The sequence below is a fragment of the Amblyomma americanum genome, chromosome 6 (assembly GCF_052857255.1).
Source record: "Amblyomma americanum isolate KBUSLIRL-KWMA chromosome 6, ASM5285725v1, whole genome shotgun sequence".
In the NCBI taxonomy this organism is placed as follows: domain Eukaryota; kingdom Metazoa; phylum Arthropoda; class Arachnida; order Ixodida; family Ixodidae; genus Amblyomma; species Amblyomma americanum.
This window is the reverse complement of record NC_135502.1, coordinates 79,049,172-79,074,033: the sequence shown is the minus strand read 5'-3', so window position 1 is coordinate 79,074,033 and position 24,862 is coordinate 79,049,172. Positions and strand designations below refer to the sequence as shown.

At 49.8% G+C, this 24,862-nt stretch overlaps 1 protein-coding gene and 1 long non-coding RNA gene across 5 annotated transcripts in view; one reads left to right on the top strand and one right to left on the bottom strand.

Moving 5' to 3' along the window:
- The window catches only part of LOC144093771 (uncharacterized), a 173,221-nt gene that overhangs the window by 115,046 nt on the left and 33,313 nt on the right, over nucleotides 1-24,862 (top strand). For all 4 annotated transcript variants that reach the window (XR_013306325.1, XR_013306326.1, XR_013306323.1 and 1 more), the window contains exon 3: nucleotides 15,645-15,746. This is a non-coding gene — a long non-coding RNA (uncharacterized LOC144093771). The remainder of the gene's footprint in view (nucleotides 1-15,644; nucleotides 15,747-24,862) is intronic.
- LOC144093770 (uncharacterized) overlaps nucleotides 3,549-24,862 on the bottom strand; it is a 62,033-nt gene continuing 40,719 nt past the window's right edge. Inside the window, exon 2 of the mRNA XM_077627472.1 lies at nucleotides 3,549-12,752. Within this exon, the coding sequence (XP_077483598.1) occupies nucleotides 12,094-12,752 (659 nt within the window). The 3' untranslated portion in view covers nucleotides 3,549-12,093. The remainder of the gene's footprint in view (nucleotides 12,753-24,862) is intronic.

The following is a 24,862-nucleotide window of genomic DNA, read 5'->3' as shown; positions in this document are numbered from 1 at the left end:
TACGATGGCGGAAATGAGTTGCAAAAGAAAGTACTGTATTAATGAATGACCTAGGCCACAGTTAGTGTGTGAAGAAGGCCTCCAGCCTAGTGAGTGCTATCGCTAGCAGGCATTGCGTAGATCCTCAACATTGGTAGGTGTATCTCGCATAGGGTAGCCGGCTGTGCTTCTGTTTGTTTGAGGTGACAAGGCAGGATACGACCCTGGTTTTTTAAAGCATGCCAATTTTATTAGCGGCGCAAAGTAGGCTTCAAGCAAGCTGTCACGGCCTCTTGCCGAAAAAAATTTGGCACCAGTTAAGAAGCATCCACCGCGGGCTGAGGTGACGATCAAGCCATGGACCTAGCGATTCTGAATTCAGCGTCTTGGCTGGCTGTACAAGATACTCATTAGCGTCAGTGTCGATATCTGGCTTCTAGATAACTGGAGCGCCAACATACATATACATATCTGATACTCTTCTCTCTATATCTGATAAATTGGTTGTTGGGGAAGGAAATGCCGTAGTATCTGTCTCATATCTCGGCGGACACCTGAACCGCGCCGTAAGAGAAGGGCTAAAGGATGGACTCAGAGAGGACAGGCAAAAGGGGTCCCGTAGTGGAGGGCTCCGGAATAATTTCGACCACCTGGGGTTCTTTAACGTGCACTGATATCGCACAGCACACGGACGCCTTTGCGTTTCGCCTCCATTGAAGCGCGGCCGCCGCGGTCAGGTTCGAACCCGGGAACTCCGGATCAGTACCCGAGCGCCCTAACCACTGTCCACCGTGGCGGGTTTGTCTCTATATCTGACATCTGGAATCCTGGATTCCACTTTTGTCTTTCTTCGAGTGAATTTTAAACAACTGAGGCGGGTTACGATGTCTCTATCTCTAACCAAAGCTCAACTGACCGTAAACTTGACAGAATCAAAATTTCTAATGTGATTAGAAGCAATGAAGTTACCATGTCTCGGTAGTCTCATGAACTCATATTTTCTAGCGCCTAGTGAACACAAGGGACAAGCAAGAACTCAAATACACAGGACGTACGCTATATTTGTATTTGTGTTCTTGCTTGTCCCTTGTGTTCACTAAGCGCTAGAAAATATGAGTTCAAACAATATCCAACTAGTCCAAGTTTCTGCCTTACTAAGTCTCATGGAACCGAGTTGTTTTTTTCTCCTGCTAAACTAAGCGCAGTTGCTGAGCCCCATGATTTCAGCATGCACCAAGATGCTGTGTAGCTTAATCGGTTAGTGCTTCTGACTTCGGCAGTTCGTTCACAGCTTTGTGGCAGGCACCAGAATTTTAACGCGACTTCTCGTGACGAAATCGACAGATGTCTGCCTCCTACCACCGGTTTCCTGCTCCATCATTTCGTTCTTCTCAGTGATCCCCTTCAGGAACCGATAAGTTACAACAAGCCGCTCTTTTCTCTTCGCATTCATCACCTGGCGCTGAATTTGGATACCATACCGACGGCAGAGCTTCAACTCGGCCGAACAAGCCAGCCGTACGCCTGGTGACATGCGCATCTTGTACAGTCGTCCACTGTTCTAGGAAACACGGCAGCATGTTGCCGAATTTACACCGCAGCTCCGCGTTGTACCAAATGAAGCTACAAAACCTAACATGGAGACACGATTGAGAGCGCAGGAACCAGGGCTGTCTCTCACGCTGTACGGACCTGGGCCATATAGTTCGCAGCGTGGCCAAGTATGGCGCTCTTATGCTCAGTGTGAGAGTGGCCGTGCCTGTACACGAAACAGGAACCTTGGGCTCATATTGACGCAGGGCAAAATAATCGTATACGGCGGCTACATCGATTGCCATCCTTAAAGGCTTGTCATGCCAAACTCTGTTCGCTTATGACAGGTAACAGGTTGTGACATTGCAGAACACACACTCTTACCTGGCGTGCTTTTTTTTTTCTGCTTCATTCCTATTCTTTCCCCTTTTGCATCACCCTTCCATTTCTCCTGGTGCAGGATAGCTACCAGAGTTTTCCTCCTTCTCTTCGCTGGTGAGTCGGGTGACCTGGGTGCATGCAATCCTTCAGCGACGACCGTGTTTTCTATGGAGGCGAAACGCAAAAGACGCCTGTGTGCTGTGTGTGTATCAGTGCTCCTGGTGATCGAAATTATTCCGGAGCCCTCCACTACAGCACATCTTTCTCTCATTTCATTCGCTTCTTCATCCCTTCCCTCACGGCGTGGTGGAAGTGTCCACCCAGAAGCGGGACGGCTACAGCGTCCTTCACTGGCAAACTGTATGTTCCCGGTGGTAAGATCAGACGAGTGTACACACTGCAGGTTGAAAGCGTGCCTCCACCATATAATCTCGGAATTCCCAGATTTTCCTGGAGGGCGCTAAATATTGATTCTAAAGAATCCTGGGAGACCATGCTGCGTAGTTCAGACCCTGAGCTCCATGCAGCTACGCCACGTCCGGCTGGCTGAAGAGGCCGCCGGGAAACAAGGCCTCCCGGTTTGCATCTAAAGCGGTGCCTCCTGCCTCTGCAGCCTACTGCCGAGGGGAATGCCATTTCTGTTGGATAATAAAGGTTATTTCTTCCTCGTCCTCATTCTCTAAAGGAAGAAAAAATACCTTGGGCACATCATTCATACCTTCTCCGGCAGGGCCGAAACGCAAGCCACCCAGGAATTTTTTCTTCCGCATTGTGATCCTGAGCTGTTCTGTGGTGTAGGCGCTACTCCAGCGTACAACTCCAGTTCTTCAGAGTGTGTATACTGGCTGCGTCTCCAGCCGCAGCACGACGCTGAGAATGACAGATACACTGCCTAGTGATAAGTTTTGCCAATAAGGGCGTTAGTGGTGGCGCGTCATATTTCTGTATGTTTCACTCCTGGTTCCCCTGCGTGATCTTTGGCCTCATTCACAGCTCTGCCGTTTCACCAAACTCCTTGCGAAGTACCGTATTTGCTGCCGCGTCGCAACACAGATATGCCAGTCAGCTAAGTCATCGACCTGTTTACGCAAGCTCCAAATCATCTTCACAAGCTCAGAGAGAGACAGAAGTTGTTACCAGGAAGAAAGAAAAGTGCACAGGCCTGCTCACTGGCTCAAGCCGAGCCACAATCGCTACCACGTGCAGATAGTAGGAGAGTTGAAAGATGGGATATAAAGACAGGATAGTAAAGACGCGCTAAAGACAAGGCCGATCCCGGAGGCAGTGCAATACCGGGCCAACCGGTGGCGGGAGTGAAGCATCCTTCAAACTCTCCGCCACATTTCCAAAAATAAGTCCAATTGGACCCGTGACAGATACTCTAACAGGTACTCACAAGCTCAGGCTGACGCCACCAACCACGTTATATTGCTAGGTCACCTAATCGCCAGGGAGGCTCCCTCTTCTCTGCGGTATGTGATAATCAAGAATGAGATGAGCGCATGAAATAGCCACACCACTGTCACCGCGCACCGGTCGTACGTCGACTTCTTGCTTGTTTCACAACGTTCCTTGCTCCTGTTTTTGTTGACTTTGAAAATCAACCATTTTCGACGACTCCCAGGACACAAGAAAGCTCGTCGCAACAAGACAGATTTCTCGACTCACAGCTTTTTATTTGGCAACGACATCCATGTACAAAATATCCTCTTACAAACTCCTCAATACATTTTGTGTGTGTTTCTTTTTGTTTTTATTCCCAAACATTTCTTTCAAAGGTGTAAACTCTAGCCACACTCATTCACCAGCTGCTAAATGCGCGCTCAAAACAGCACTGGCTGCGCACGTGGCTCGTTAGAAAAAAAAAAAAAGCTTGAGCGGCGTGGTCCGGACTACCCCAATACTACAATCGGGTCGACAATAAGTACCGCGCAAAACATGCTGCATTGCCCACGGCGGGGCGAACGCCAATATCACAACTGCGCATATCACACTTCTGACGCTCCGACGTCGAACCGCGGTCCGCAAGGCCTTTAAGACGCCTTCGCAGTTGTTCGATAATACCAGGCCAAGGCGCGTGCAGCTTTAACCCATTTCCGTGCACGATCCGTTCTTTACGCGTGCGTGATTCCGCGAGACCAGCTGCGAGAGCAGTATGAAACCCATAGAATCGCACTGCCTGTGCAGGCCAGTGCTCACAAAAACTAAACAAAAATTACAGAAACCTTGCAGGCACAAATTCAACGTAGGCCCGACGGGGCTACTCTAAATGTCCGGTGGGATTTCATTTCATTATTACGACCGTCACACGCGAGCAAAGACAACGAACTAGACAAATTTCAAAAATACAGGCGCGTGGTGAACACCAAAAAACAAACAAAAGCAAGAGCCACATGCGATACACGAACAAAACCAAGTGGCACCGAAAAGAGGCAGGCACCGAAGCACCGATTTTACTCGCACCAGGAGAAGCAGCATCTCTGGTCACTCACATTTTTCGACGCGGGCAGAAGCCGCAACGCGATTGTACAGGCACGAACTAACTTGCGAAAACTCTTCAATAGGATCCCCGCAGTACACAGTCAGAGCAAGGTATCACAATCGTCACAGAAAAAAAAAAGTCCTACTCTTGTAGCGGGGTTCCAGCACAAACAGACTGGGAAACCCTCATGCATAAACCAAACTCTGCAACGCCAGAAAGTCCACTCCTTCTCTCCCAGGCGCGCAGTTCATAACATCACAGCGTTCGCTTCAGTGCATATATATTTAGGGGGAGAACTTCATTCCCCCTTTCCCTTCTTGATTTGAGACTTTGAGACAAACGGCGAAACCTCTCAAGAGACGTAAACGTGTGTTGCGCTGGTGGTCTGCAGACTTTCATGCTCTAAGTCGTCAATGCACACATAGTTTAAAGCGATTTTAAATTTTATGCAAAGGAAGCTTGCAGAAGAGGATGACTGGCTACACGCCAATGCCGCAGCGGACTAGTTTGCAAAAACAGTCGTTACCGTTCCATAGCAGCCGACTACGTTTGGCGCCGTCTGCTAAAAGAAAGGCTTCATGTCTATGTAATGGGGCGAGGTCGAATTTCACTCCAGCATTAAAAAGACAAAAAAAAAGCGGAACTGTCGTCACAGGAAGTGTACAGACTGAAGCTTCCGGCTCTTGAGAGGTTTCGTCGCATGCGACCAGAGATTTCTTTCACTCATCTCTGTGCGTGCCACACAATGGCGACTCTCGTCACAGGACTCAGCTCACTGACTTTGATGGTAAACAACAAACAAACAACACGCTGACGATTCCTCCCCTATAACATGGAGGCGCGCTTCGCACTTCTACATGGTCTCAAGAACATCACGCGTGTACAAGAAAAAAGAAAGAAAGGCAACGTGACTTCGGAGTCCCATGAATAAAGCTCTCGGCAGACGCGCTCCCAGCCCGCCGCCTCCGGGATGTGGCGCTTCGAGCGCTGCGCGGCTGATTGCACGTTTACTCGAGACTAGCCTAGAAGCGAGGGCGAAGCTACGACTAGAAAGGAGAAAGTGCTGTTGATCCGCCAAACGAGCACCGTGGCGCAAACGAACGGGCTGTCTGCTTATGTGTACTGTCAGGCAGGAAAAAAAAGGATAAGAAGAAAGGATAAAAAAAGGATAAAATAAACAGTCACTTTGGCTACTCCTAGCTCGTCTTGCGACATTGCGCTCGTTTGGCTACTATATATCTGCATTTTTTTAGCACACATTTCCCAAGTGAAACCCAAGGTTGCTTACATCGAAGTTATGCTACAGGCTGTAGACATGAAATGGACATGTAATGGTCATGTCAAATTTCAGGAACGTCTCGCGCAACGATCCTTGCGAGACGAGCTTGAATTCACCACATCGCGTTCGCCCAGCAGACGTGTACGAGTGATTGTTCTTGTATGAGCGTACGTTTCAGTGAATCTCCCACATCAGCCAGCTTGTCACTACAGTCGCAGAAAAAGTTCTACGCCGAATCTGCATTAGTACAAAAGCGTAACTACTGTTCCGAAGAAAGGCTCGCTGCGCCGTTGCCGTAAATCAGAGCGTTACAAGAGACGTGTCATGTGTTGCTTTATGCGACAAAGGGATGAAAAATGGCCGAACTGGTTGTTTTGATCTCAAGACGAATGAAGCTCGGGCCTGAGCCGGACCTTTTTTGACACGGCTGTGAAATTAAATTAAGTGAAGGCTTTCATATAAACGATTTCGCAAAAGGAATAAACTGATGAACGAATCTCGGAGGACATTGTTCCTGCCGGGTGAAAAGGTCCATTAAAAAAAAAAAGAAAAGACATGAGTTATATGCCCTGACGCATATTCTTCAGCAGCTTTGAATGAGAGCACAGAAAAATGTATCAGGGGTGAGTTCCAAGAGCTTTTGGGAGACTGATTACTGGATGAATGCGGTGTCATTTAAGACACTCGCCATTTCGCCTCCATTTTTTTTCCCCGCAGAGTAATTCATGTTTTAAGCATGGGCCAGCAGGAAATTACTCCGACGCCAGAACGCAGAACTGCGCTTTCAGAAAATATGTAACTGACTAGGTAGTAACCCTTGTGCTAAATAACATCCCTGCTCAGTGTTCATTACGCCAGCTTATTCATTATTGCACCTTGCGCTTCATTTGGAAAATGTGTAAAACATGATTAGATTTTTTTTTAACAAAGAAACTCATGGGACTACCTGCAAGTCACCTCCTGTTCCAGCGACCACGGTACAACAAACGATATACAAGCTGTAAACGACACAATACTCTTTGACACTTTGGTGCATACGGAACACAACGCTGCTGAAAACCACGCAGGTTGTTCCCAACATGACTGGCGAGCGACACTGGGCCGCCACAAACTCCGGACGTGCGCCGTGCTATCACATCTCTACGCAGCTCCATTGTCACAGCGATTTCCATAATGCACTTCGCTTTTCACAGGCACTGAACCAGGCACGTGGCGAGGGAAAAAAAAGTATTTCGAACAGCTCTTCATCGACCATTTTCTCGAGACGGGGCGCTTGCTTTAAGCATATTGTTCATTGCCTTCCAGTAAAATGCAAACGAAAAAGGCCTCACCACATGCCCAGCATCGGTATCATTGCGCAACACACGGGGATCCGACAATCGAACACAAACATCACGTGATAAATTCCTCACACCTCCTTCGCATAAAAATCAAGCACACACACACACACAAACGTTTTCATTTCGGTTTCCTTCTTGTTGTTTTGTTTCATCTTAGCACTGCAGCCTCGGTTACTAGAGCCAACCGAAACAGGCGGTCGCCTAACATTTTGCCCATACACCGTACGTACACTTTTAGAGTACACACACGCACACACAGATACACTAACATCCAAAAAGGCGGTACAGGAGACGGGCAGATTATTTCTTTGTTTTTCCACAAGCGGAGAAATATAGCGACCACCGGCGAAGGCTGGGGGTAAGTTGGGCGTGAGGGCAAGAAAAAAAAAGGGGGGGGGGGGGAATTAAAAAAAAAAAACGCGTAAGCGCGCGCGGGGAAGTACAGAGCGGGAGTGCCCTGCGCTCAAAAACACTCGGCTCACACGAAAAAACTGACGGATGGGTTTACAACAACACACGACAGGATAGTAGTAATGACGATCGTTCACGACATCCGAAAAAAAATAAAACGTACCGGCTCTACAGCGTCTATAAGCTTAGGCTGGAGTCGAACGAAGATCTGCCCGGCGCTCCTCGAGTCGTGTGGACCGCGACCGCGTCCGCCAAGTCGTGGGTCTAGTCAAAGAGGCCATGGATACACGTAGTCAGGTTCCAGATCTCTCCTCGGCTAAAAGGTTGAACCGCGTTTTCTTTATGGCCCTTTGTGCAAACTGGTTTCTCCGCCGGCAGCCAGGGGCGGAGCGCCCGCGACTGCAATTTAAACAGGTGTCCGACACGTCGCTACATATTACCTCTTTTTTTTTTTTTTACATCGAAAGCAGCGTCCAGTATCTTACACCAGGAAAAGGAAAAATATGTGTTTACATTCGTTAGAAACGCTTCCCGGACGGCGCCTCAGTACACGGGTTCGGTTGTGAAACAGCAGCTTTACAATAAGCGTGCCTGGGTGCTGCGTCGGCTTGAGCAAAGCGTACTTCAGGAGAGACTGCAAATAACACGGAGCGCGACGACTTACGAGTGAACCACGGTAAAGGGAAATGAGAGATAAAGTGTACAACGCCAAAGTTTCGTTGTGAACACAACTGACATACCTTCACTGTGATCAAATTCCGACACATTTTCCTTCATTATACATGCAAGGAAACTCTTTTTACAGGGCCGTGATTCTGCTTTACACCCACGCCTTCTGTTTCGAGCCAATATAAAAAAAAAGCCAAAAACAAAAAAAAATCTGTTGCACGCAAACACAATCAGCACCTCAGTTTCGCGTGTTCACATATGTGTCACGCGCGTTACGACCCAAAGAAGGCGGGCTGTACATCTTTTCGTGGGCATGCAGTCCAGAGGACAGCAGAACGCCGAAAGCACGAAATGAGGCGCCGTCTGAGAGATGTGTCCCTTAAATTATAAGCGTCACACACGTAACACACATGGCATGTATGGGGGGGGGGGGGGGGGGCACAATTTGCATAAGAGGCATACATGAGGCCAGGCGCGCAACACAGACGGAACCACATGTACTGACACTAACTCCCACCAACAAGCGCGCTGCATGCTTAACAGCGCTGCCAGCGGTCACGCGACACACCACGATGCGTAAAGAGAAAAGAAAACTTACAAAAGCCTAGAATTGATGGAAAAAGGCAATCTCACAACGTTTTGTGCGTTTACTGCGGTCCTAGCACTCTCACAGGTCGTTGAGTACTCAACCCGGCGTGCTGCGTCCCAAAATGTCGGCGACGTCGTTTTACGCGAATATTATGTAGCACGTAGGCAGTTGCTCCGTTCTCAGCAGCACGAGTTTAACGGGCGGCTTTTAATGTACAGCGACCATACGAGCAGCGAATCAGCGGGTCTACTTGGCAAGCGCGACTAGAGCGCCCCCCCCTCCCCTCCCCCCTTGCGAAGGTGTCGTAAGAATAAGCCCTCTGAAGACTTGCAGTGCGCGGCTATTCCAACAACTACTCACTCGATTTCTCACGGCCGCTATCCTTATGATTTCGGCTCGTAGGCTTAGCGCGCGTCAGCAAGTGTAGGAATACGATAAAGCCGTTTTTCGCTCTCTTATCAAAGTGACACAATCTCAACCACGCCTGCACTCATTCCAGTAAAGTGAAATTGATGAGTGAAAACGAAGGTTACACTAACGACGCGTTACACTTCGCCTAACACTTGTGTACCAACCGTGTGCCTTTTGTTACGCTTCGGATGAAGCGCGCTGAAGACAGAGTGGAGTTCTATATGTTTCGACTGCTGTTGCATGATGAGTAGCGACGGCGAGAGATGTCGCCGATGGGTGAGCGTAAAAATCACTCTCTGTGTCTCTATAGCTTCTGGAAGCTTCGCATGGCTCCAAATTTTCAGCCTGCAGCCACCGTTGGTGAGAAGCCAGTTCAGGTAACTAAGAGTGTCCTTAGTGCAAAAAAAAAAAAAATGCCTCATACAAGGAAATCGCTCTACACCAAATAATCCTCTACACCAAAATGTGCATTTGTGGACGCCCTGCTTTCACCAAACGGGCGCTTTTGAAGAAGGCTGAGCCTTTGTATCGTTCTTTACGCTATAACAAAACGGTGCCACGTACAAGTAGGACAGCCACTAAGTGTGGCTTCATTGATGTCATTTTGTTAGCTACGCATAAACAAACACACCGTCGTCTTGCAGGCTTTAAACGCCTTAAAAGTGAACGCATGAGCACATGATTTCGAACCGACGATCTTCCCACCACACAGCAGGGTTTTCGGATTTGAACAAAGTGTCACTCTGCAGCGTGCTCGAAATACGGTGTGCGCCAATGATACCCACAATAACAGATAAAAGGAGAGTCGTTTGAAGCCCGGTTTACACGTCGCTGCGAAGCGAGAGACCCATGTACCCTTACAACAATATTCTTCAGAATGTGGAACGCCCGCGCCGACACTCACAGATGCACATGCAGACGAAGCGATAAAGAAACACACGATGAACTGTCTTCAATATATATACAACGTCGAAGACGACCAGCGAAGCGACAAAAAAAAAATGTACAGACAAGCCGATGCCAACGGGCAGCAATTCTCGAAGCCCGGTAGCAAAAGCTTGTTCTCGACCAGTCTTACAGACAGCCCGCCTGCCCAACGAAAGTGGCAAAGCGCAGGCGCCCGCAGACACACGGAAAGAACATTCTTTTATATATTGTGCGTATGTTTGACACAACGAGCAATTTTTTTTTTGTTTCTCTCGTCGTCGTCGGGAACGAAATTTTCGTGACAGCGGCTAGTTTACACAGTGTAAAAAAGACAGCATGTGGGGTCGTTGAAATAAGGAGTAATGAAAAGAAAAAAAAAGAGAATCGTCGAAGCTTCCTCTTCATGTTCGAGGACTCTAGGACGGTTGCCACCAAGAAGTGCCTACAACTCACGGCGGTTTGCCCCGCCGGTTAGGGGGAGGTGACAAAGACTACGCGAGCGACTGAAATCACGGTTCTATACAAAAGAATGTGCGCCGCAACAAATGTAGTCTATTCCAAAACGTGTAGAAAGCAGGCGGTCATTGGTTCGATATAAATAAGTAGTGCAACATGTATCCTCCTCCTGTTCACTCTCTTCCGCGCAAAACAGGGAGCCTTCTAAAAATTTCGCATAAGTTACGAAGCGCTCGCGTCCAAGAAAAACCTGCGGAGTGGTCCTCAGGTTGCACTAGTTTGTCATAAGCTTTTGATAAATAAGTGATAACGCCAAAAATGACACCCAAGTTCTGCTGGAAATTTTACCTTAACCTTATTCTCGTCGAATTTAGTTTGCAGAGAGAGAACATCATTTGGTGAAGCAATAGCACCGCCTAACGACTAGCTCCAGCGAAGCTTCCAGCTATAAGGACGTGTTGTTGAAGCGTAGCACATCAAAAACTCTATTCTTTGACCCTCTTGAGCAAGCTAACTGGCCGAGTTACACATTCCATTTTCTTCCTCTGGCGACCTAAGAGACATGTTCCTAAGAACTGGTGATATTTAAGGGAGTCTCTAGCTTTTGCGTGTGCGCCTTTTCCGCGTTGGCTGCGTTAGTGATGTAGTGCTCAGCGCCATATGCAAACACAGAGCGCTCTCCGAAGCAGCCAATGCATCCGAGCATAAATCCGCAAAACATTCAGGCCGAAGTTCAGCTGCGCTTTTACCAGACAGCACGACGCGATGCATGCTTCACCGATTATTCAGTGAAAAGTCAAGTATAGACTCCCCTTGGCGGCCGAACTGGCTATAGGCTGAGAGAATGCTAGAGTGACTTGTGTTCGAGAATCGAGATGAGCGCGGCTGTGCGTTTACAGCAAGGACAGAAAAAAAGAGAAAGCCAGCTTAGACCGACACTGTCCTATGTACACTGAGGAAAGGAAAATAGCAAAGAGCAACGGGCACCTGACATCAGTCGTTATGGGTCGCCACCCTTATTGTTTTTAACAGAAGCGGAACGGCGATGCTCGACGCGCGGTGAGGGCAACTCGAGATTGTCGCCGAGAGCGCATGAGCAGAGACATCAGCACCTTTGTTGAATTCTTCGGGGCCACGATTCGCCACAACGCTGGCATCATCGAGCACAAGACAGTACGGTAATTGAAAATAAGGACATAAGAGTGAAGGAAAAGTGTACGGAGATTAGAAACAAACATGAAAGCAACACACTTTGTACACGCGACAGGGAATACATGACAAACGCTTGCGAGGTGGCGGCAATCCATCGAAGAATATCACGACAGACATAACGTGGAGAAACACTGCACTGAAAGGGTAATATAGAGAAAAAAACAACAACCTGCTGGCATGACGACAAAAAAAAAATAAACCGACCGAGAACAGAAATATGAGCAAAATAATCAAACGGGGAGCAACACAAGCGTGGCCACTCGGCAAATCAGAAACTGTCCGGCCCGCGCTCCCCTCCAGGCCGCAGTTCGCGCGCAGCACTGGCCAGCGTTCTGAATTGGAGAAAAAAGTCCCAAGCGCCCGCACACACTCACTCACACCACCACAAGCGCGCCTCACGCGGGCACCTCCTCTCTTCGGCGCCTCAGTCCCACCAGAGGAGCGACGGCGGGTAGGACGAGAGCGGGATGCTCGGGTGGTGGTGGTGGTCGAAGTGGAGCGACATGCCGGCGGCGGCAGCCGCCGCAGCCGCAGCGGCCGCCGCGCCGCGGTCGTAGGCATACATCGAGGGCGAGTAGGACGCGACGCTGGACGTCTGGACCGTGGTGGCCGCGACCGCTGTCGCGACCGCGTCGGCGCCGGCGTCGTACCTCGACGCCGTCGTGGCGGCGGCGGCTGCAGCGGCGGCCGCGGACATGGTGGTGGTCGGGATGGGCCTGGGCAGACCGGCAGCGGCCAGGTGCAGCGGGGGCGGCGGGCCCGCGCCGGCAACGGCCGCTGGAGGGGGCGGGGGCACGGCGGCCGCAGCGGCGGCCGCGGCCAGGTACGGCGACATGCCGGGAGCTCTGGTCCAGGGCTCGTACGGCCGGTGTGGACTGGGCGGCAGTGGGAACGGCAGCGGCATGAAGAGGGGCGGCGAGGCGTCGCCGCCGAACAGCGGCGACGCGCTGGCCGTGGCGCCGTACAGCGAGTGCGGGAACGACGACGAGGGCGAAGAGGAGGTCGGGGACGGCGAGTACGGGGACGGCGGCAGCGACGAAGGCAGCGCGGCCAGGCTCATGTCGGCCGGGGTCACGCAGTCGGCTGCACCAAGCGAGACCGGGGGGAAACGCACGGTTAGACTGCGCTCAGGCACCGCACGTTTTCGCATACGTAACTAACATAGTGAAGATCTACCATGGCAGAGAGAGGGCAGGTAGATGGTTTCTCGACACTCACAAAGCGCACAAAAGAGGGGAAGCCCCCCCCCCCCCCCCCCCTTCTTTGGACAAGAGGACTTCGTCTTCATCTGGGCAAAGCGTTCATCATTGGCGGTTTTTATACAGGGCCTTCATTACGATGAGGATGACCCGGTGATAGGGAGGAAGGCCTTCCTCCTCGGAGTGAAGGCGCAATTTAAACACTGCCCAGATGAATACAAGACCTCTTGTTGAAACGTTGGCAAGCACACCCTTACAAAAATGGCCTATAGACAATATATAGACTTTTTATAGACTCTATTGCCTTCCTATAGATATTTATTTTTGTCTATTCATAGTCTATACGCTGTCTATAGACAAATGTCTACTAAAAGTGTATGGCCATAAATCTATAGACTGTCTATGGGATTATCATTGTATATAGACTGTCCTCTAGGGTTTGTCTACAAAGAGTCTAAAAACTTTATAGGCAGAAGTGTTTGGAAAGTCTATAGACTGTCTAAAGAAATTTTTGTAAGGGCACGGAGACTTTCTATTCCCTTGTTCACTTTGTCAATCTAGCGAAGAGATAATCAGTGGTCAGCCATAGTTCCGAAAATCTCTTCCGAAGATGCGAAAGAAACAGCTGACGAGATGATATTAGAGAATCGCCTATGGACAGGGTCACCGTGGCTGGCAGCCGACCAAGCGAGATGATAATGACCCACAGTTACCGGTATGTTACGGACTAGAGCTTTCCCACTTGGCGATCGAAGCCTTCGGATTGGTGAATAAGCAAATCGAACGAAACTTCCATGTCTATTTACACTACCAGTTAGGTCTCCGGCTGGGCTTGCTGGAGGTCGCGCTCTCGACAGGGACATCTAGTCTGTTAGCATGCTTGTCGCAACCCAGCGATACATTAGAGGTCCGGAGGAGGTCGTCATGTTTGACCCCAGTCTACTCTATGTCGCGCCAAACCATGTTACTACTACCTGTACGCATGCTGACACCTGTTCAATTTGGCCAGTCTGACGAGCTCTGCCTAGGGTCTCTGAAGAACCTTTGCGTAGCATCTGGCCTTGTCTTTCCGTGTTGTTTCACGCTTCATTATGCACAAAAAGCGTCTAATGAAGCCTGAAGCGCGACATAAAAACCATAGGCTAATTAGCTGCTGGAGAGGGAATACAGGTGAGGCCTATTGAAAATGTCAAAGAGCAGTCTTCGCGCCACCGAAGGAAAAATATACTGAGGTAATCTTGAATCTTTCTCAACTAAGATCTTTTTCTTTTAGCGTCAACGTTTCTTTCGACGAAACTAGTACGTATAAGACCTCCAGTACAGCATAATGTAACAAAAGACTAAGTTACCAAGTCATTCTTAAGCAGTGTACTTACTGCTAAGTTGCAGACTCAGCACTTCATTAAGTAACTTATTCAGTGACAGCTCTCCATGCAATGTATGAAGTTATTAGCTTAAGCATATTTGCATAGCGTACGCTATGCTCTCTTCAATTTTTTTTTGCAGCGAAAGGCATGGATCGAGCAGAATATGGGGATCCGCACCACTGAGACAGTAAATGTGACAGAATGAACAAAGGCTAGAGACATGAATGCTTTGGTTCAAAGCGTTCGCCAGCAGAATTATCCAAGTTTCCGTCAACAGCTTTAGTCACGTTCAGAATGATGAAAAGTTGCCACTCCCTTGCACCAGGGGGGGGCAATCTGTGCGACACATTAGCGTTGCTTACTCAGCTTGGCGTGCGCTGGCTGTCGGCACAAAGCAATTCGCTGTAATTAGGGTCACCACGAAGATGTGTATCTAAGCATTCAATGCACGCATTTGTCAACGCGGACAAGGTAAGTGCTCCTGAGGGAGCTGCTAACGAACTGCGAACAAAACAGGCGCACCGAATGAAAAAAAGCAAAAAAGCGAGGGTACAAACACAATGCTATATGTGCGTTCGGTTTGTGTACCCCATGTACACATAGCTGGGAATCGTTTCTGTTAACCAATATTGAATTTGGTACAGAAAGCAGAAAGACAGGCCGCTATACTAGCGTATAGGAGCCGACGTTAACGAGACCAGACGCTGCCGAACCAGGACGCCGCCGCCAAAAGTATCCATAAAGAACGGGCCTTGGAAGAACATGCAACTATAGTGTGAGTGGGCAAAGGTAAAAAGACTGTGCAGAAACGCAGATTGCCTCCGGCACTTGAAAGCGCATACATATACGAGCTTCCCCCGCGGCCAACTCAGGCAGACGTGTCCTAACGTGATTAGCTGTCCTTCCCAATCAAGCATAGCCTGCGGCTGCGCCAGACGAACCCCGCGGTGACCAATTAGTTACTGATTTAAACAGTTTCATAGAATGTTCAGGGACATCAAAGAAAACTGATGTTCGAGCGAAAGCTGCGCCGACACATCTTGAACAACGCGGTGAAGTGGTTAAGTTACACGCAGACGAGAGCGGCCGAAAGAGCATCGTACATCTGCATACGCTATAATGAATTCGTTAGGCTTCGACATTACGCCAGGAACTGCCGCGAATGACATTTGAGCAGGGGGAAAAATCGTATTCCAGCCTCCGAAAGCCAGGTAATTACCTCCTATCTGCGAAGTGGCATGCGGCCACTACACACAGTATTAGCATAACATTACAGCTACTGTTATCTTTCTTCATAAATATTCCTGTTTTATCGTTTTGTTCTCGAGAAGGTTAGTGAGAGCATGGGATAACATGGGTTGGTAAGAGCATTCAATAACCTCCCCGTCCCTCTTTATCTTTCTTTGCAGAGGTGCTGAACGCCTGGCAACAACCGCGCAGGACCACATTCGAACCACAAGCGCATTCATCGCCTTCAGCGGCGATAATGCTATAGACGCAACACGTTAACGGTAAGTTAATAATTTTTCAAGCTGCAAGCAGTCGTGTTCGACGTGACCTGCAACATGCCGGCGGTGACCATATACCGCCGCCTTAGGGCAAATGGAGGCGCCTAGACAAACTGCACTGAAAAAAAAAAATCATTACTGCATCGTGGTACCGAAGAGAAGCTGCTCTTTGGACTTGCAGCTAAACGCATAAGTTTGCAGCCTTGCAGTGTCATAGCGCTGGTTCGGGAAGTTAACGCCGATGACATAATGAGTGTTGCAGGTAATAACGAGCGCGTCTGTAGCACAGGTCCAGTTCACATCCAGCGAAGCTCCATCGCATGCACCAATAGCATTTTTTTTTTTTCTATGCGAGCCAAAACGCAAGACCTAAATGTTTACAAAGGAACGCCACTATTCGCACCTTCGAACGACTGCACTTGTCAGCGCGATCCACGACGTGAAAAAGGCGCCAGTTCTACATCGGCGCCGTGTATGAATTGGACACACGACACGTCATGTATGCAGGGCGGGCGGCTATAAACGCGACCATTTAAAAATGGCTCCGGCCGCCGCGCTAAGCTTTTACGTTGGAAAGGGGGCAGCGGCAAGTGCGTGGGGTCCGAGGCGGAACATCCCCACACTGGCGGCCCTTCAAAGGCGAAAGCCCGTTCTAAACGCTGGCCGCTCGATGAAGTTATTGTCGCGCCACGGGTTACATTCGGTTTGTATGTTTTGTTTGCTTTCTTGTTCCTGTTCGGCTTATAGCACCCCCGCCCCCTTTCCCTCCCCCTACGAAGGAAGCGCAGGGACTGTACAGGACGGGAATCCTCGTGACATATCTGGGACACACCGCGGGTTCACTTGAGCAGGCGCCGCTGCTAGCCTCTTCGCCGAGAAAAGATGTCAGCGGGGGTAGCCAGCATCGGGCGCCGCATATTCACACGCACGCGTACACCTCTCTGCGAACGTACGCACACGCATGTTTGCTGGCGCAGACTGAAGAGCGAAGAGCGGAAATAAATAAATAAATAAATAAATAAATAAATAAATAAATAAAGAAAGAAAGAAAGAAAGAAAGAAAGAAAGAAACGGGGTCGGCGAGCGATTGAACAGAGAGAGGAAAAAGAAAGTGAACAAGAGAGGCGAGATACAAGGCGCTCCTCGAGAGAGGATATAAAGTTTCTGCCGGGGCATTCAACTTTGGGGTAGGAGCCGACGCGCCGGGAGTAACAAAAGGAGCGGGCCTGAAAGCGCTGCGCGCGCCTGTTTCTTGTTGACTGAGCCGCCCAGGGCTGAGAGTGTCGCCGCCGCGGCGCTATAGGGGTCGCTGCGTGTAAGTGCGTGACCAGAACGCTTTGCATTTGTGCGACGGCGGTGCGCTCGTGGTATTGCCTGTCAGGCGTCGCCGCAGAGGCGACGACGAGAGGAAGAGGGAAGGAAGGAAGGGTTCGCGCAGAACAGTAAAGAAATGGCGGTAAGAACGGAGTGTGGAGAAAAAAAGAGGCGTCAAACACAAGAGGCGAATATGGAATACCAATACAAGAGAGACTTCGCCCGTTCACTGGTTTGACACGCGAACCGGTCGCTACGTGCACGTTTAGGATAGAGTGGAAAAAAAAAATGGAAGGCATATAGTGGAGAAAAAAGGGGGGGGGGGGTACAAGCGGATGTTGTTGGCTCACGCGGTGTCGCATATGTGCGCGGGTCACGCTCGAGCAAAGCAACTGCCTCAAGCGAGGGGTTGGATGGAGGCGTCAGCTAAAAGCCATACGGTCGACGTTGACAGTCGCCATTCGCCACAATACTATGGTGGGCACGGTTGAGCTGAGGAGGAAAGTGGAAACAGAAAGAAAAATACTTGAAGGCAGGGATCGCCGAGTAGGAACACATCGTCTTATGACCATTTTTTATTCCGTCCGGTACATTTGCGCCGATCGACAATTGAGCGCCAGTAACCGAGAAGTCTGTCGTCGCCGTCGAAATTATTGGCCGACAGGAATTGATCTGTATTCTCTTTACCAATGGCGCGTGCAAGCAGCGGATTATGCAGGCACTTTACAGGCTCGCGCTTGGTGACTGCAGAGTATGATCTATACAGGCATAATCGATATATTTTATTTATTTATTTAACAAATACTGCAGGCCCGAAGTGGGCCATAGCAGGAGGGGCGAAAAAAATACAGCATGGTGAATATCAGTTCATCGCGCGAAACATAAGTAAGTAAATTACACTGAGACATGTTAAACTCTTACAAAACACAAACTTCATGGACAGCGAACAACAGAGCAGGCCATTTACTCTCATACGCGTTCCTCAAGCTGTTCACAATGACAGAAACACTTAAATCGAACCTGATTAAGCCGTAATGGGCAACGACAAGCGATGCGAGTGAGCAGAAACAGCAAACATGCTGCTTGCTGCCAAGGGCGTTAACCCAGTCGTTGCCGTGAAGAAAAAAAAAAAAACTGAGGCTCACACAATGCTCTCAAGAACATCACGCCGTTTATCTCCGACACTTCAACCCCTAAAGAGTCGCGCGCCATCACCCACGGCTATAAGGCCGTGCTCCCGCATCCCCCCCGCAGATCTCGTTAAAGGCGCGCTATTCAATCGGCCCGAGAGGCGGCTCTCCCGCAATGTCCGTGCCGCGTACAAGAAAGCGACAGTGTAATGTTTTTCAGCCACTCCCAGCAACAAGTTAGCGCGCGCCGCTGGCAGCTGGCCTGCGTGCGCGCGCACGCACGCACACACGCCAGAGAGCGCCTCGTAGGCTTCATGCATTGTGCAACGCGCCTGTCATTATGGTAATTAATGACCTCTCGCAGGGCGTGACGGGCGCCGCGGAGCGTTGCAGATCGTGCTCGGGAGCTCGCCTCTGGCAGAGGCGAGGGGGGGGGGGGGGGGGTGTCATCAAAGCCGCTCGGGACAAAGAAGAGGCAAGGAAGCGCGGATGGATATCCCGGCTGTTAAATAGTCACGAATAAGGCGATACTGAGAGCACGAGGCGTTTGTGAGATCCGGAGGAGTCGCTGAAATTTACACGCGTTTGCGTCTGGCTTCCTGGCAACTTACTTGTCTAGAACTTAGAAATCCTCTCCTTTGTTCTTTGCTTCTACAGGTGCAAATAAGACTGCTTTTCTTAGACCGCTGTCAGCGCGAAACGAGTAATTAATCCAGCGGAGAGGCACGCACGAATTGTGTCGTCATTTTCGCAAGATATGGTGTTCGTATGAAGAGTAGCAGCGGATTTCTGCCGCACGTACAAATCTCAGGTCTTTTTGGGTGTTCTGCTTTCCTGTGATGCGGTAAATCATCAAAATATAAAATATATTTGACCTGAGGGGAGCGCGATAATGGATAAAAAAAAAAGAGAAGGCTGGGGAGGAGGGGGTTGCGGCTTCAATTCCTGTGCGTGTGTTGTTATCATTCGGTACAATTTTGAACCCGCCGCGGTGGCTCAGTGGTTAGGGCGCTCGACTACTGAGCCGGAGTTCCCGGGTTCGAACCCAACCGCGGCGGCTGAGTTTTTATGGAGGCAAAACGCTAAGGCGCCCGTGTGCTGTGCGATGTCAGTGCACGTTAAAGATCCCCAGGTGGTCGAAATTATTCCGGAGCCCTCCACTACGGCACCTATTTCTTCCTTTCTTCTTTCACTCCCTCCCCTATCCCTTCCCGTACGGCGCGGTTCAGGTGTCCAACGATATATGAGACAGATACTGCGCCATTTCCTTTGCCCCAAAACCAATTATGTTATCATTCGGCGAATTGCGCCCTCGTATGATTTTAGTTCAACAAAGCCAGAAAGTAGCACTGCGCCGCCGTACCCGAGAGCCAATATCCGCGCTTGTTTTGAATCGCCGTTGCACTTGCTCTGCCATTTTGTCGTCAACCCATCCATCGCCTCTCAACTACACACGCAGTAATTGTCGAGTGCAACTGTTTCGCATACTTCAGCCTATCGCACTGAGGCTTGAGGAGCTAGCTGCCTGAATGTCTTGCACGTTGCAGAGGGCGAAATTCCTGAATCAAAGCCGCGGCACCGAAGCCAAGTAAAGTAAAACAAAAAACTAACAGGAAAATCGCAAGCCAGTTAGAAACAAAAATTGAAACCCGTAAGGTAAAGACTCTGCGCAGTACAGAATGAATACGAAGCCGTATTGACCCGCCTGGCTTAAAAGACTGCCTTTCACTTACCGCTGCAGCTCTGGTCCTGACACCAACGGGTTTGCCTTCTGAATTATGCGCGACACTGACGCCGCACTCTCCCCGGTCGGCTGTTCGCGACACGGAAGAAGGCATCTTACGTCAGCACTTCGCTTCACCCCCCCCCCACCCCCCACCCCCCCCCCCCACACACACACACACACTTTTACGAACGGCGCCTTGCACGACATACCAAACACGATCGTCGAAAGAAGCGTCAAGAAAGGGCCGCGGCTGCTGCGTCGAATCTAAAGAAGCGATGCTCTGCTTCTGCACAGCCCTCCGTTCCTTCTGACAGCTTCCGCGGGATCGAAATCCGCACGCACGAAGGCTGCGCGGGACCTGCGCGTGATGCGCCTAAGGGATTGCGTGAGACCTGACAAAGCAGCGCCTCCTAAACTAAGTTTCGACTTTTCTTTTCTCACGCGTTCCGCGAAAGAGGCTGCGAAAAGCTGGATACACACCGATTGCTGACCTGTTCACGGCATTTGCCTCTTCTGCCGGGCGTGTCCGTCAGTGCGTGCCCACTACAGTGTAGCGAAGGCGTCGAAGAAGTCATACCGAAAAAAAAAAGAACAAAACACATTCGGGACACGTGGCGGCGTCACACTCGGATTGCTGCAAAGGAAACAGCTGGGTGAACGCGCGCGCGCCTGCGATATAAAGATGGCGTTCTATAAAACTAAGGATGCGAAAAAAGAATCTTAGAGCTGCGAGGATGAAAGAAAGAGGAAATAGACACCGGCGCGGTCACAGTGGCGGTTATGAAGTGATAGCACGCGACAGGAAAGCACAGAACGCATGATAGCTCGCGATCACGAAGCATAACCAGAAGCTGCTAAGATGCGGAATGGAGAAACGCGTTTTATCTCTCGCCGTGTCCGCTTTGCGTGGAAGACTCGTTCAGCAGCAAAGACTGGTTCGGAGCAGTTCTCAGTAGTCGAGAAGCTCGATTCCTTAGCCTCGATTTATTCAGTGCGTGGCGCTTGAAATCGTCTTGACTTAAGAAGACAGCAACGTAAAACCAAGAAAATTTTTATTTGATTTTTTCTCATTATCCCAGCGCCCGCGTCTAGCTTATACTTGTTCTTATTTACAGTGTAAACATTGTCGGGATTTAACATCCCGAAGCGACGTGAAAACAACGAGGTACGCTGTTGTGGAGGGCTCGGGATTAATTTGGACCGCCTTGAGTTCTTCAGCGTGCGCTGAGATTGAACAACATAGGCGTTCTTCGTAGTTCGCCTCCATCGAAATGTATCCCCTGCTTCCGGGATCGAACCCGCTAACTTGAAATCAGCATCCTAACGCGAAATCCACTGAGACGCCAGGCGGGTCTTATTTACAGAAGTTCGTTACTTGCACAACCAATTTATGTTTGATATGATTTGTTGAAATTTTCAAGAATGTCATCACAAAAACAGTAACGCATAGTTTGAGACGGTTGTAATCCAAGAGCACTTCGCGCTGTTTGTGGATTGGTAGAGAGCCTACCGCACTGCAGCAAGTTATGAAGGCCATATAAGCCGCCTTTGCCGAGAAGCTTTGTTGTGAAGAAGGGTTCAGTGTGGAACCCAAAACGTCAACTGCTTTTGTTTGAGTTTGATCAGTAAACATTATATGCGTTTTCGCAATACAGCGGTAGGAAGCAGCTGAAGCAAACAAATAACGAAGCAAATACACAAACAAAACAAAAGCAAATGCGAAGGTCACCGAAACCAATAAGTGCCCGGGTATAAACAAGAACCCACAAGGGCTAAGCTAACGGAAACTGGCCATAAGTTTTGAAACACGTTAAAGAAAAAGAAAACACGTTGCCCTTTTCATCGCTAAAACTGCCTCCTCTCCAGAGGCGACCTGCCAGTTGAAAGCAGCCCTTTAAACGAAAGGTCGAAGCGCGAGAAATCGGGTCACAAGGAGTGCCGATGATTCACGAAACAAAGGCCGCTACTGTTCAGTTGTGTACGTAAACTGCGCGCAAACAGGACGTGACTCCTGAGGCTACCCAGTCAGCATTGAGGGCACGTACTCGGAAAGAAAAAAGCAAAAAAAAAATGGCTACCTAGTGCAAGATACGTTGAACGCTAACGTAAATTCGAGAGGCTTAGTGCTCGACAAAATCCGCTCTTTCCTCGTGAAAGGATAAACAGCGGTTTCATCTCGGTCATCCCGGCCATTAGACCTCCTGACCTCTTCTCATTGGCCTCAGTCAACCGTACGTGACAAGCGACTCGCGCGCTCGCTTCCCCATAGCCCAAGCGACGAAATAAAGCGGATTAACCTCGGTTCCTATAAGCGAAGCGTACTCCCGTAAACATGTCCAGAGTAAGCAGTGCACTCTCAGCTACCGTTTCCACAGGCTGTGCCCCTGTAAAAAGAAAAGACGAAAATACAAACGACCGAGGTGGTAAAAAAATAAAAGAAATAGACAGAGAGAAAGAGAGAGCTCCCGCTTTTTGCAGCTGTGCGAGGACCTATATAACTTTGTAGAGAGGAAAGCTATCTAGTGCTCCGCCCTACAGCGCCGCCTTTTTGCGGGGTACAGCATTCAGCAAATAAGGCTGTACGAGCGGAGGAAGTTGGTCGCGCATTACGCCGTGGAAGCGACAGAGGCCGCCTTCTCTCAACATTGGGCCCAAACGTACAGCCTTGCTTGTCCCCGCCTCCAGAGCGCGCTTCGTTCGCGTATCTGCCGTTTATTCTTCGCTGCACTAGATTTCTCCCGCGGACGACATTGATAGGCTGGCGTCGGGCCGAAGGTCAAACGCACGAGGTCGCTCAAGTCGGGCGGCGCGTCTGTGCGCGCGGCTAGCAAATCAGGCCTAGCCGCGCGCCATGGAATGACGCGGAAAATAGAAACAGCGACGCGGCGGCGGCGTGCCTGGTGGCGCGAGTTGCCCTACTCTCTTGATACACGGGGTTTAGGGTGGCTTGTTTTCACCGGCGTTGAATGCGGCAGAGGGAACGGGGGAGTGAAGCACCGGCGATGCAAACAAGGGCTGCCATTCATTTTTCTTTAAAGAGAACAGGGGGCAACGGAACAAGGCGTACGCGTCACTGCCGTGTGGTTGTCGGTCGGTGTGCTGTCTACTTGGAGCGCGCTGTTTCCTGCAAGACGGCGCACCAGGTAGTATCCGAGGCTGGCTTCTTGACCTGTCATTTGCTTTGCAGCGGGGTTCAGGGTGTTACACGTGAGCTCGCGTGAAGAGATTTTAGAAGCTGTGGCGTGCAAGAAAAGGAGGATATTTTCCCCGGCACGCGACGCGCCAAATATGTCTCGTTAGTGTAGGTCATTAGAAAAAAACCAACTCTTCTGAGAGATTGCCAAAGGGAGAACCGAAACGGGCAGACCGACGCGCCTAAACGAAGGCAAGAGTGCACGCGATGGTAGTCTATCTAGACTGGTCGCTTATTTAATGCGACACCACCTCATTGCTGGCAGGAAGATGTAGCTGTTCACAAGGCAAATGCGAAAGACTAAGTAGACTTTCGTTTACCTCTAGAAACGTATTAAAGGGCGAATAGGCGGATACTTAGCGGGGTGGCTTCACGTAGTGCGTGAAAACACTGAGAAGGTAGACAGACCTTCAGCAAGAATGTCGGCAGCCTCAGAGGCATCGCGCAAGGTTCGTGTTTTCAGCGTGCGGTCATTCATTTTTTGCCAAGCCGTGTCTACTGTGAGACTATATTCTTGCTTTCCGAGTTGAAATAAAAAAAGTTTAGCCCTAATACCCTCTTCCCGTCAGTTAATTTCTGTTACGGTTCTGCCCACTGCTCTGCGTTTTTTTTATACTTCGTTTTCCCTTTCTAAACGTAGTAGCTGTTCTAAATTGTTAAGCGAAGAAGAAACCTTAAAGACGAGCAATTAAACAGCGGGACAGGTACGGATCCTGCGAATACGCTGTGTACTGTACGCTGACTGGGCGAAGATTCGGTTGAACGACTTTCCGGCAGTTTATAGCACTTCTTCGAACTGCTGTTGGTCATAATGGATTTAGCGTTGTTACAAACCCTTCTTTCTCTCTTTCTTTCCACCGAGTTTTTTTCCTTTCTCTCCACCGTTTATTTTTTTTCTTAAGCAGCCAAATTTAGACTACACAGAAATGATGCGTCGACTCATTTCGGTGCTCTTTTTGTCGTCCCAGTCTACTCTTCTCCTGAATACCAAAAATTCGCTGTCTCGCTGTAAACACAGTGGAGTCAATGAAAATCCATTTGAAGCGTTCGACTGCGTAGGAAAGATATGCTAGCTTCGCCACTAAACGCAACCATGAACTCGATTGCTTTAGTCAGATACAACTCAAGAATGAAGCCGAAAATACCCCTCAAATCTGGAACCTCCAGCTAATGGCGTCAACCGATTGTCACGACGTCGCTGTCAATCTCATTTCGCGGAGGCAACTGCTAGTCGTCCGCGATTTTACGCCAAGGGGATTAATCACGACATCTTCAGAACCGGTCGTCGCTATTGGCTGGAGGTCCTCCTTTGAAGTAAACTCAGCGCTGCATTCTTGAGATGTATCCGACTATAGCAAACTTGGTCCGAGAAGAACCAGTGCCGTCTTGCAGCAGCCACAAGATGATCCAGCGATAGCAACACAGCATGGAGAAAGACGTCAGTGTGCTTATTATACGGGATCGCGTTTCATGCAAGGCTGAGCTGCCAAAAAACGCGGGTCCTAAAGCGCAGGGTGCTGGCTGGCGTGAGCAATAAGCAGGCGCGCCCAAGGCGGAATCGCTATCGTGGCCGCAAGCGCCGTGCCCCAAGGACCATCAAGCATGTATACTGCCGATCAGACCGCTATCGCGGATGCGCGTGCACTGTTATAAACCTGTTCGCGCCAGTCACGCGAGGTGAAAGAAAAGAAGAAGAACATAAGAAAACACGCGCGGCGCGGCAAGCCACATACTTGGTGTCGCAGGGGCGCGCGAG